This window comes from Pipra filicauda, unplaced genomic scaffold (assembly GCF_003945595.2).
Source record: "Pipra filicauda isolate LSUMZ 115617 unplaced genomic scaffold, ASM394559v2 scaffold145_size1923396_pilon, whole genome shotgun sequence".
NCBI classification, from domain to species: Eukaryota; Metazoa; Chordata; class Aves; order Passeriformes; family Pipridae; genus Pipra; species Pipra filicauda.
The window spans coordinates 1,621,776-1,635,496 of record NW_024103940.1 but is presented as its reverse complement, the minus strand read 5'-3'; the positions used below and the strand labels follow the sequence as shown (position 1 = coordinate 1,635,496).

Genomic DNA, 13,721 nt, shown 5'->3' with positions numbered 1-13,721 from the left:
TGGATTAAAACAGACTTTTAGGTACTAAATAGTAATCACATCTAACTGCAGCTTAGCAAACTCCAGATCTTTCTAATTAGAGATGAAACAGCTGGTCATGTGCATGAGCAAATGTTCTGCCGAGATCCAGGAGAATTGCCTCATTACCTCCTCATTGTATATTATTACATGTTAAAAATATAAATACGGTGGTATCTTTTTATGACTGGTCTTGTTATTTTTAACTCTCTGGAAAAATCAGAGAAACACTCTAAAAATTATTTGTTTGAGACTTGATAAAAGAGAGAGATCAGATCTTTTAGGTCACTCACTGTCATCTGCATTAGGTTGTAAATGACCAGCACAGCTGGCTGTGGGCTGCCCAGGTGGTAACTGTGTGCATCCAATCCTCCCACTGCCCCCAACCACCAAAATTCCCTCTGCCCACCAACAGCTTGTTCCTGTTTCTTGTATCGAAGAGCCTAGGACTAAACACCACTATGTCTGTGATGGCTGTCTACTTACAGACCGTGTTTCCAACAGCTCCTACTGGCACACACCCTGTAGGTACAAGGCTGTCACCACCATCTGAAGCTTTCAGGGCAAGCGTGTCTCTTGGACCCATGTGGGCTGCCATGTGCTCTTGGGAGAGCTTCTCTCCTGCCTTTTCCTTCCACAGTGCAGTTTAGGCACTGTTACAGTTCCCAGTGACTTGTCCTTTCCAGGACCCAACCTGCATTCCTTAGCATAACAACAGTAAAACCCAACTTACATTAGCAGGTCAGGAAAAAAAACCTGCTTGTCTTAATGGGACAGAAGCAGGTTGGTTGGTTTGTTTTCATGATAGACTGTCATGCTTGCAAAGTACGAGACCTCTGCAGTACCCTGTGAATAACAGACACACTTTATAAGAGTCAAGCAAGTCTAGAAGGTGTCTCATGCAGCAAAGTGTATGGTTCCATGTAGATGCTAAATATGATGTGTAAATACTGCTAATACATATGAAAATATAAATATGTAAATCATGATAAATGTGCACCGGGTTAGGAGTGGGAAGAAAGAGGAAGAATTTTTTTGTCTTTGGAACAACTCTCCATATGTTAATATGCTGACCTGCGGGAAGTCTCTGGAACAGATTCTGTTTATAGAGGGAGATGCACAGCTTATACTCTCATCCCCAGCCCCTAAAACTCTTTTTTTTTCCTCCTCATATGTGGAAAACGTAGAGGCGACAGTGGGAATAGTAAGATGAGGGACTTTTGGAGGTTGCTACCCTAGTGTAAAAGTATAGTTTCTAAGATTTCAGGGTTTTTTTCCCCTCGGTTCAGACTTTTCCTTGCAGGACACAGATATTTTCCATTTGAGTCTGCCTTTTTTGCAGCTTATCTCTTTAGATGGTTTGAAGACGTGTTGTTGGCATCCAGAAAGACTTTCACAAAGACCATTTACAATATACAATTTACAATACAAATCTAAAAACCACTTATATGTAAGTTGTTATTTATTGAAACCCAAGGTGTTAACCAGTACCACATGTAGGGGTTGAAAAGAGAAGGGAAGTTAGCTGTGTTTTCTGACACCAGTATCAGTACAAACAGAAAATTAAAAGCAACTATGTTTTTCACCAACACTCCTTTGTACTGAAGCAATGGATGACATTTCACTCTAAGGATAGAAATAATGTTGGTTTTGCTTATCAGTCACAGTGGAGGGATCCAAGGCAATATAAAGAACGGCAAATGGGAAACAGGGCTTAAAATATTCTACAAAGGTGAAATCCTTGTTAAGAAGTTACTGTGTGTGGCTTCCTAATTTTAATAGAAACCTGAACTAGTCACTCAGAATTTATTTTAATCCAACTACAGTTGTAGTGAGCAGCCCTAAGTGTATCTGTCTTTACCAACTGATATTGCTAAATATCTGGATGGTAATGGTGATTATTAGGATATGTTATGACAGGTCTGGTCCCCCTCTTCAATTTTAGACAGTACAGATTGTATAATTCAGTGTAATATGCCTGATGTAATAGAAATTGTCATGCTTGATATTCCTGGCAACACTGGAACTAGACTCAAAAAAAAAAAAAAAACCTCCTGAAAGGGTGCAACCTTGCTAGTGCTTTTCAGTTTTGCTCAATAGTTGTGCAGATGCACGTTACAGAATTGCTGATTAATACTGACTTGAAGATTCAGTGCAGTCTGAAATACTTCAAAGAGTAAATCTCTCTGGCATTAGTTAGTTGGTTGTAAATATTTTAACTCCTGATTTTTTTCCCACCCAAATCCCAGCCTGTGGCATCCTAATCCAAGTAGCCAGGAGTGTGCAAAGGAACCTGCAAGAGTGATAGGAAAGTAGCAAATCATGTGCAGCATGTCTCCAGATGAGCTATATCTTTAACTGGACAAACTCTGTGCCTTCATTCCTAACAACCTCTTGGTGAAGGATGGGCACTGCAGAGGCAAATTTTGGTGGCTGATGAGATCAGACCATTACGCAGTGGAACATATTTTCAGGATTGCTGTTACCATACAAGTATGTTCTTAGCTCATGCTCCATAACCTTATTTGCTTTGTACTCCACATAATGCTGTAGTTATGGTCTTAAAAGATTCCCAAGCAGACTAAACAAAATATGATATTCATGGTTCAATTGTGAGGAATTTTTCTGAGTGACAGAAATGTTAGGTCCAGTAGTTAATTCTTTTTATTTCAGAAACACCATTTTTCCTCTCATGAAAAGTATAAGGTCAAAGACTTTACAAAGAGAGGCTTTGGTGGTGTTTTGTTTCCTAAAGAGAATAATTCATACAAATGTGAGTTTCCTTAAAATGTTAAATTTAAGTTTTCCTGAAGAGAATTTGAATAAATTACTAGCCAAGAATGTCCCTCTCGGCCAACTTTATCTCTGTTCCCTTTTGGCACAGCTCAGACAAAATAACTGAGGTTGGGCAAGAGAGAGGCCTTGTGAATTTGGGGCTTAATGAACATGAGAAGTACAAAACAGACAATTTTGGCAGATTTCATTGTAACACTCGAAAATGTTTGTTTTTTCTCATATCAAGGCTGCAGAGAGGGTAGAAGTGTTTGGTGAATTTGTTTTGCGTTAGAATTACACTTTCTATTTATATAATCAATGTTAGGTCAGTTGTTTATAGCAGAATTAATGGCCTTGTTTATACAGTCTTCTGCTTTTATACATGTAATTCTTCTCTTCTTCCATGTTCAGGTTAGGGTTTGGTTTTGGTTTTCTTCATAATGTACAATTGAAACAAAATGTGGTGAACATGTGTGTGTTATTCTAGACTTTATTAGAATTCACTACTTGTAAGAAATACAACAATATGTGGATGCACTTATGTAAACTATGGTCAGAGGGGATTTTTGTGTTGGGTTTTTTTCTTTTTTCTTTTCTCATCATCATAACTTTCTTTTCTGCCAAGATGTTTCTGGCAGTTTTTAAAAGGTTTGCCATTAAAAACGTTATAGACCAAATGGGGTTTAGAAACTTTATTGAGGGCACTACTTAAACAAAGGAAGAGTTGGCACTGAACTCCTTTCAGCAGAACTTTGCACTGGGAAGTGTTGATATCTGGAAGGGAATAAGCAAAGACAACAAAACAGTAGGAATGACGCCTATTGCTGTTTTTAAAAGGCATTAGAAAATCCCTCATAAAGCAAATATTTTTTTGCTCCTGTTCTTCTGTCACCTCAAATGCATAAAAAGATATACCAGAGGCAGGAATCCTACTTCCCCTCCCTCCTACTTTTTTTTTTATCTTTTACCTTCAGCCTTTTTTTAAAAAAAAAAGTCTACGTGTATTTATACCATGTATCATGTGATGGGGAACATTCAGACCATATCATTATACCAGCATGTACTTAAATCACTTATTGCCTTAACACGGTGATAACACAGTGCAACATAGTGGAAAATTACTGTTACTGGCTTTTAAATTGTTAATAAGGCTGTGACTGCTCCTGAAGAACTTCACATGTTAGCAGGAATATCCAAATATTTATTTATGCTTTACCTTTCCCATAAAACTGCACACCCTTCTAAACTTGCTAATATTTAACATCAAAAATAGTATTTTAAAAGAAGAGTGTAATGAATTTGATGGCTGGTTTCTTTTTTTTCCCTTCCAGAGCAAGAATTTACTCTTTGAAAAGATCAGTCGTGGTCCAAAAAGAAGAAAGAGGGTAACTATTGGAATACTTTTTAGCCTTGTGTAATCTAGAGAGAATTAAAATCATATTGTTAAAATGAAGAGTTAATCTAATGCATTCTTATTATACCTTAGATAATGTGTAAAGTCAGGGAATCTCTGTGATAAACTACTATAGCCAGCTTCAGAACTGTACACTGGCTACAAGATTTATTTCTCTAAATAGCCTACTGCTTTCAGAAGATGCACTTCAAGGCAGAACATTAATTATAAAACTTCATATTACCTGTGTTTTAAAATTGATCCTATCTGCATAAAACCATTTAAAATTATTTAAATGTGTCTAAAAGAGAATTTAAAAGTTCCCTCCTAAAAATATTAGTAAATTTAATTACCACTGTCCATGCATGTGCATATGTTCTTTGGGTGTAAATGACACTAGAGGTAGTTCTTTAGCAGAGTTTATCTTGGATGAAACTCCTATCTCTATGTCCCACTTGCTTGAAAGACAAAGATGACTGGGCTCTCATTGTTCTGCTCCTGGAACAAGGAAGGCAATCCACGTATCACAGAGAACCTCTGCACAATCTGCCTCACTACCATCTCTTTTTTGGTAGCGTCAGCCTTTCTTTTATTAAAAAAAATCATTTTCAGGCAGAGTCAGAGTCTTTAGCTTTACTGCTGGCATACTGTTTTTCTAAAAAGTCTAGCTCTCTGCCAGAAAGTAGCTTTTCAAAATATGACAGCACAGTTTATACTGCAAATGAAGTAAATTTAATTTAAAATAACAAGCATAAGTGAAGATTATTTATTTATTTAGCTCTCAAACTTCTAGTCTTCGCTAGAAAGGGAGAAGATAAGTTGATTTCTTACCAATTCACACATCACTGGCAATCAACACTGTTCAACCATGAGTAATGATCTGACCTGAACTTAGTATCTGCCTCCTGCTTACATTTGATTTTTGAGTTTGTTAGTGGAAAACGAAAAAGGGTATGCATCTGATTTTAATTTTTAAGTTTCATGGAATGTTTATTAATAGCTAGAACAACATGTTAAAGTGGAATTCATGCAATATATACATGAGAGGAAAAAAAATGAAAAAAAGAAAAAGACTTTCTGTCTGTGAAATGACTGATGTAATTGAATACAAAAGAAGCAATTGCTGGAGACATGACAGCTGCATGGCCAGGGGTAGCCCAGAATTTTGAAGATGAAGCTTCAGTGTCTTGCTTTGCAGCAGATTTATTCTCCTAGCACAGGCATGTCACCTAATGGTAAATTCATTAGAATTTAAGGTGTTTTAGAGTAATACTGTAATGATTACTAATGCTTTAATGAAAAATTCAGAATTTTCACTTCATCAGCAGAAGGGTAACCTAGAGATGTCACCAGCAGAGTGTATTTCTCCAGAAAGCGAAATGTCCACTGGATTCCACTGCTGCCTTCTGTGCTCCCTGCTACTCTTCCAGGCCCTTCTGCACAGACATAGAGTTTCAGAATCTTGCAACAAATTGGTCTTTTGGGTCTGATTGTCCCAGTTTTAGCTTAAAACAAGTCTTATGGAACTGTGTAGGTAGTAACTCTGTTGTATCTATACAATGTGTAACAGTCACAGAGGCACTACTGAGGTCTAGAAAACCCCAAATTCTAAGTATATGTTGCATATTCATATATTTATAAACACACATGCAAGCACATATATACATAATCAGTACATACAGCAAAGGTGTGTATTTACCATTTGCTACTGTGGGGTTTTTTTGTAGCACTTGTAGTGCCAGACAAGGAAGCCTACATGACATCTAATTTTAATTAGCCATCCTCCCTTTTTTTGCATTTCTATGCATGAGCATAGTCCTGTCCAGAAAATAATATAATATCCCAAAGTGTCAGGAGCTCTTTTGTAATCACTGAGTCACGTTGCTGTGGGCTCGGAGCTGTGCACAAAGGTGCTTGGGAACTTGCATTGCTTTGAATTCTGCACAGCTGCATAGGATTAAACATTTTTTAACAAATCAACCAAAATATTTTACATTATATTTTGATTTCTTTTGTCTGTTGAGAAGGATTTACATTTTTATGTAGTTTCATTCCCTTCTACTTTATTTCAAAAAGTAGCAAGCAAGTACCATTCCAAAAAGAAGACCAATTAATCTTCCTAAGAATCTAAAATAATTCCTAGAAGTTTATGCAACAGTTGAATTTCACTAAATTAACATTAAACAGAACTTCTTTAAACAAACACAAACAAATCATTTACATATGTCTTATTTCTAACAATTTAAAGCATTAAATTAGAGTTAGTTTATTTTCAAGGATTTTTCCACATTCATTTCTGATTCTTAATATTTTTATGTTTTTACTTGCAGCAGGCAAAACACTCAAAAACCAGTGGAAGTAGGCAAAAGGGCTGCTCCGTGCTATGATTAAGTATTAATGATAGCATCCACAAATCTGGAGAAACCCAAGGGGTTAAACTTGAAGGCAGACAAACCCCAAGTCTTTTCCAGAGATTCAAGAAATACTTGGGATATTTGAAAATAAATATTTTGTGCCCATTTTGAGTGCCTTTTTTTTTTTTTTTATTCCTAATTTTTGGTGAAAGAACCACAGAAATATCTCAAGAAAAGTAATTTCTGTAACATAGTCAGCCTGACAAGAATCAGGAGATACTGGAAAATTTGCATTCCTCCACTTAAGCAAACAATTTTTATGGCATCAAAAACCTGCACACTAGAAATTTTGTCTGTATCTGTGAACGAGAAAGTATATATTTGAATTTTGTTTATACAGACACTGTAACATGCCAGAAAGCAGGTGTAAATGATATTTAATACTGAAGTGCCACTAAACTGCTTGCTATTTGTAAATAGAGTAAATACATTTTATTACACTGATATAGATAAAATTTGAGCATAGGCTTTCTATGTTACTTCATCTGCAATCTCCAAACAGTTTTGAGACAGGATCTGTTCATCTTCAGCCTCACATTGTGCTGCTTGCATAGTGCAAAGTGAAGTTAAACCCTCTCTAGGGATCTTCTTTCCAGCATTCCCTTGTTCTGGCAGTGGTAGGAGAGCCATTTTGTATGCCAAAACCTTGCTTGGCTCTGCTTCTGTGCCAGCAGTTATTTTATCTCAGCATCAAGAGAGGAGGCAAGGAGGGGTTTCCTGGAGAGGACATGGGCTGAGGAAGAGACTGTGGTCAAAATGATTTGGTGGTCTCTAACTTGTCTCTCAGCATAATGTCCATCAGCGTCTAGTAATTTAATCTAAAGTTTACCTGTACTCCTCTAGCAAGTTCTGTCCTGCCTCAAGAATTAGGGAGTTAGGTCTGCTGTGGTTTCTCTGCTGAGCTGGGGAAAGGGGGAATGGAGCAAAAAGGCAGTGTTTAATTCAGATTGTCCTGTATTCTTGCAAGTCCTCCTCCACTTATATTCTTTTCAGTGGATTGAATTAAATTCTTTCACAAAAAAAAACTGTAGAAACAAAACAGTGACTGACCTTTAGATTTAATCTCTGGAAGCAATTTTTTTTTCCAGTCTGCAAGTGTTTGACAGATAAGAAATGCATAAATACATTTACTAATCCTAGTTACCTTTTATATGTTTCCCTGTTTCTAATAAGTTTAAATAATTTTAAACTTTTTCAGAGTGTGAACCCCTATCTGCAAGGACAGCGACTGGATAATGTTGTAGCAAAGAAGTCTGTTCCACAATTTTCGGATGAAGACAAAGGTCCTGAATAAGTACAGTAAAAATGAAAGATAAAAACTCATGCCATCCCCTGCTAGATTGTAATATTGCTTATATATAATCATCTATGAAAATCCTTGTGAATGGCAGCATGCTTATTATTTATACGACTGTAGATGAAAAACAGCTGTATTTATAACAGTATGTTCTAGATAAGAAAAATATGGTTCTGCTTTTTGTTAAGTTACGGTAAAAGGACATTTCTGTTGTTTTTATTTTAGTCATGGAGCAAACTTTAAAAATGTTAGTCATTTTAATAGCTAACGTGAGGTAAATGGTCCTAATGAGCAGCTTGTAAATAGAAAGATGAAAAAATGCCCAATCTGACTCCAGCATTTAATCTTAAATGTTACTATGTTTGACACATGAAAATTTCAGTTTTATGTTTTGTTCGCAAATATTGTTACTTAGCAAAGACAAAGTATTTATTTTACCAGAGAATTTTGGCTTTTGGTCATTTTAATAAACATTTAAGCAATCTACAAGGTTTGCAAAGTGACATTTCCAAAATATTTCAGAGGCTCATTTGTCTCTGTTATTTCTGTGCAAATTTAAAAATTAAAGAACTGCTTTTTGACTCTATTCACTGGAATATTTTTCTGTTAGTTTTAATCATTCCTTAACTTTCCTGAACACTTGCACATCTTTCGTCTTTATCAATGAAACTGTTATGTTGAATCTCCCCCACAGTTCTTTGTCTGAGTAACAGCAGAATTTGTGCATTATAGTGTTCTTAAATTATGCTTCCAGGGGATATTATAAATGAAGATGGAGACATTTGTCTGTGTTAATAAGGTTGTATCAACAACCTCTGAATCTAAATCCAGGCTATGAAGGTCATTACAGTTGATCTTCTGAAAAATTATGCTACTCTAATAACACTGGTGGCTATCATTACTCTTAAAGTTGTTCCAGGAAGCTTAAATTGCCTTTTTGCCCCTAGGAGATTGAAGAACTTTGTATTCCAGAGTTCTCCCCTTCTGAAAGAGGAGAATATAAAATTACCTAAAATTTTTTATTTTTAGAATACATCTGAATATTTAAAGCCATGTGCACGAAGCATTGGAATTACGGAAAAGAGCCTTAATTTACAGCTCTGAACTTGAAATCTGTGGAAAAAGAAGTAGTTTCCTTTCCCATCCTACAGAAAAACACAGTAAAATAATGATGACCCCTTAGAAAACAAACAGATAAGAAACTAAAGTTCCTAGCTACACAAGATTAAAGTTAACAGGATGGCACATATATGACTGTCAATAGCATTTGCTTTTTTTGGTAATAAATTATGTATGTAGAGAGTTGGCCCTCTCATGTCATCTATGGGTAGATTGTAAAACTGTGTGACATTTTAGGATGAACTATCATGTCTTTCGTCATAGATCCTTTTTTAAAAAAATCTGGAAGAGAAGACTAAATAGTATGTAATGCAGTGGGGTTTATACTCGCACATGACACAAAATTGAGGAATTTCTATGAATCACAGAGCTGCCTCCTACTGGCTGGAATACGATGGGAGCAATTCATGTGACAGAACTGGAAATCTCTGCTCCTTAAGCCTACTCTTTTTCTCTGCACTCCTGCTTAGTCTTCACCCAGGTTTTGAGAGTTGCAAACTTGCAAAGGTTGTCTCCAAAACCAGCAAAAAGTATATATATGCTGTATATATATAAAAATATATAACTATATATATATATAACTATATATCTGTCCTTATTAACTCCAATAAAATCCATTTTAATCACAAAGTGAAGCAACCATAATGGCAATTAATTCCATTTTTTAAGCTCTTAGTAAGGACCAGTACATAGTAAAAGGAGGTATTTATGGTAAATAGGGGGCTTAAAAACAGAGGGGCAAAGAAACATTGTTTGCTTAATAGTATCAGTGATCTCACATCTAATTTCTTGAAGTACTTTAGGCCACTACACCCTTTCTGGGGATGATGTGATAATCCAGAACAGCAAACTGGCCAGAACAGGAATCTTTGGATTCTGCCTGTGACCTGGGTAGGGCCAGAGGAGCTGTCCTCCTGTGTATGATAGGTCTGCACAGCACAGGCAAAGGAAAAATATCACAATTCAGAGGTGATTTTTGTCTTTAAATGCAAACAAAAAAACCGCAAAAACCTTTAGACTGCACAAAACGATGTGTCTTATAGGAATTGTGTGCTGGAAGAAGTCAAATGCATGGTGGTGAGCAGCTGTCTGCTGAGTCCATCGGGCAGTTTGAGTGTTTCACCAAGAAGACTCAATAGCACTATTATGAAATTTTAATAAAATATAGCTCTTACACCGTGATAATGAGATTCATTATTCTAATTTCAGTTTCATACTAGAGCTGTCTTACTGTACTGGGATTGGTAGTCCCATGTTGATTTAAAAAAAAAAAAAGAAAAAACAAGAAAAAAAAACCAAACCCTTGTCCCTTCTGCTTCTCCAACAAGAGTCCTAACATGTATATGGAGTTTTTATTAGAATCATCTTTCAGAGTCACTGAGTAAAAATACCAACTATCCCCCTCACTAAGAGCTCACTTCACCAAACCAATAGATAAAAGAATCTAAATAGCTGCACAGCTCTTGCGGGTGTGATTGCCCTTTTACATTTACGATGCATGTGAATTAAGAAGCATGTCTGTTGATATTGTTGTTTAGAATTTCATTAAATTAAAACCCTTTTAGAGTATTTTAAAACTCGCAACTGCGTTAATTACCTCTGACGTATTTGAGACACAATGTCCTTGAAAGAAGCTATACAAAATAAAGTGTATTGCCATGCAACATTGATTTTGTCTAGTAAAGAAATATTACCCTGGCTTAAAAAAACCACCATGTAACTGATCATATTATAGTATTTGATTTGTGACACAAAACTTACTCTGGGAGTGCAATGTGTGTATGCACACACACACACACACACACACACACACTAACATGCACTTTTTAAAAGATAATATAGTCTGATAATAAACTCAGTAGTGAAGAATATAAATATGTTAACCCACAGAAGAAAGTAACATAAAAATGCTTAGTGAATTACTAAGGAGGGGACATAGTGATATGCTTCTATATATTGGCACATTTGCATTCACCTAACAAAACTGTGTTGCTGATCTATTCAGCAACTCATGAGCAATCCAAAGAAACTTGGAAATAGTTCCAGGAATCTGATGTCAGAGTCCCAAGAGTCACAGGGTTGCAAGTAAAGCTGATCTGAAGCTTATTTTATGAAAATATGATGAAAAGTTCTTCATCTGTTAAACTGAAGAAAGGCACAGGCAGAAAGATGACTACTAAGTCAATTAAGTTTTTGGCTTTGTTGTGGAAAAAGTATCACTCAAGCCCCTTTGTTTCAAAATGTCAATAGCTGAGGATGAAGACAGGGGTTTTTTTGATGATGAAGAGGAGACTTGAGTCCATGCCCTCAAACCAGGTCTCTAACCAGTAGCTTTGTGGAAGTGTTGAAAAACTTTGTTTTCATTTTCATGCTGTACAAAAACTAATTTTTGAACATTTACATTTGCTGGAAAAAGCCAGTGATAACATCAACCCAAAACAAACTTGGAATCTTCTGGCCTGTTTGCTGGTAAGCTCACTAAACCAACTCTAACCTTATCTGTAATGCTGTTAACACTTACAATGTGATAGAAGTTTTATGCAATTGCTTCCTTTTTATATATACACAAATCAGCAATGTCTGGATCTGTAGGACAAAGAGTTCAAAGATAACTTTTCAGTCAAAGTCACACACTTAGATTTATGGAAGGAGAAGGGGAAGGTAGGAGGATTCAGATGATACCACAACCCCATAAAAATTGGAGATGTCTAAGGAAAGTACAATTTCACATGATCCACAGGGGCAATGAGTATGTTCACTATTTTATTAGCTAAGTGTGCTAGAGGTAAGATTTAAGGTACCTCTCCATCCAAGTCAGAAACTATCAGGGCCATCAGGGAAAGAGAGGACATTATCTCCCATTTTGAGACACCTAAATCCAAGGTTTCAGGCTAATGGAATTGACAATTAGATTGAACTATATTTCTGCCATACTTGATACAAATAAGAGGGCAATCTAATATGCCCTAAATAAAAGACATCAACAATAAAAACCAAAAAGAACATATTGACTCCATTGCCACATGGATACATATGCATACACTTAAAAATTTAGTTTTGTTTGAAGACATGCAATTACCTTCAATACAGTTAAAAAATAATCATTCAGGAATTATCTCAAATAAGAAGTCTTCTTTTTAAATAAAGAATTATTGTGTCCCTTAAAAGGTCTGCCTGTTTGTGGTGCCTAGAGTCAATGACAGATTCCAAGCATGAGCAAAGACAAGTTCTCTTGAAGGGTTCAGCCACTGACAGTGAGTGGCTTACATGCAGACTACGTAAAAACTATAAGGAAATGTAGGTGAAGGAAGTGGAATTGCCATCATGAAGGGCTTCATGAATCACAAATGTAGCTGACTAGCACAGGATTGGGTCCTAAGCCAAGATTTTCATATACAAGAGAGCAAAATGCTCGAACCATTTTCCAAGCACACTCATGGTCCACATCTACCACACTCGAGCCTTTTGCTGTTAGGTGAAGAGTGGCACCGAACTCCATTGTCCTAATTTGCCATGAGAAGGAAGCATGTACTTTCAGTTCTTATGTTCTCTTTATTTATGATGCCAACTGCTTTGCTGCGATTACATGAATTCTGATGGTTGGAAGAGCCTCTAGCCATGTGTTCAACACATGGGAGCATAACAAATGTTAAATAAGAGTGTCATGGCAGTAGTGTTACCAGTTGGAACTAAAAGAGCTTAAAAAAAATCCTGTTTGACTATCAAGGTCTGTATTTTTATGTGCAGCAGAGGTAGAGATGGTAGGAATTGAGAATGGCTTCAGACTTTAGGTAGCTCTAATCACCTCTTTTTATTCTTTCCTGTAGTTCCTGTTACCAAAACACATGGAATGCAGCTCCTAATGCAATGTATGGCCTTTTACATTTAATCACTATGTTTCTTCATCCTACTCTTCTCTCCAAGAAAAACAGTGGTGGGAGTCAGTGGCTAAATTTCATTGTAAACTGAGTGAGGCAAAGGAGAAAGAAAGCACAGAGAAAAATAATGTGCTACTAGTCTCAAACTCTCCCTCATTCCCTAACCAGTGTCATTTATTTAGAGACCATTAAATGTATAATGGGAGCCGCTTTCCTGGGAGCCACCAAAGATCTCCATTAGAGATGGTAAGGGTTTTTAGGTCTGAGCATATTTGTTAGATCACAAAAGGTGCATACGACTTCAATGCTGAATTGAATCTTAGCCTCTTTTAATTAGTTCTTTATTCTGTAAAATGAAAAAACCCACCGAAATCCTAGCAGTTCTTCAGTTCAATATATGCATTCTAATGCCTCAAAGTCCTCTAAAAGTGGCTGAAATTCAAGTGGGATAGCCGCTATGGGGAAATGTGGTCCTGATTCCTCAACACAGTAGAGAACACCTTTCTACACTGGGAAATAAAATACCACACTGTGACATTTTGTATTTCTAAATGGACAAAACAGACTTATGAAAGAACACGTCAGGCCATCCAGAGAAACACTCGTACTTCACCACTGGTTAGTTTTTTCCCTTTCTTTGAACAACATTGCAAACAGTCACTAACTCAATTGCAAAACTTTGATTCCAACAGGTGGTGCAATGGCTGTAAGATTTATGGGCTTGAAAGTTGCATTATTACAGTTGAAGTAAGAAACCTATTTTTAATGCTCAAATGATCAAATTAAAAAGTAGTCATAACTGATTTAAGTAAGTAAAAGTCAGTGTT

The 13,721-nt window shown here is 36.3% G+C and overlaps 1 protein-coding gene across 2 annotated transcripts in view; it reads left to right on the top strand.

The window, feature by feature from the left end:
• LOC113985848 (neuroendocrine protein 7B2) overlaps positions 1-10,680 on the top strand; it is a 46,552-nt gene extending 35,872 nt beyond the window's left edge. For both annotated transcript variants that reach the window (XM_039378752.1, XM_027717038.2), the window contains exons 5-6: positions 4,125-4,178; positions 7,799-10,680. In XM_039378752.1, coding sequence (XP_039234686.1) covers positions 4,125-4,178; positions 7,799-7,894 — 150 coding nt within the window. In that variant the 3' untranslated portion in view covers positions 7,895-10,680. The remainder of the gene's footprint in view (positions 1-4,124; positions 4,179-7,798) is intronic.
• The last annotated feature ends 3,041 nt before the right edge of the window (positions 10,681-13,721 follow it).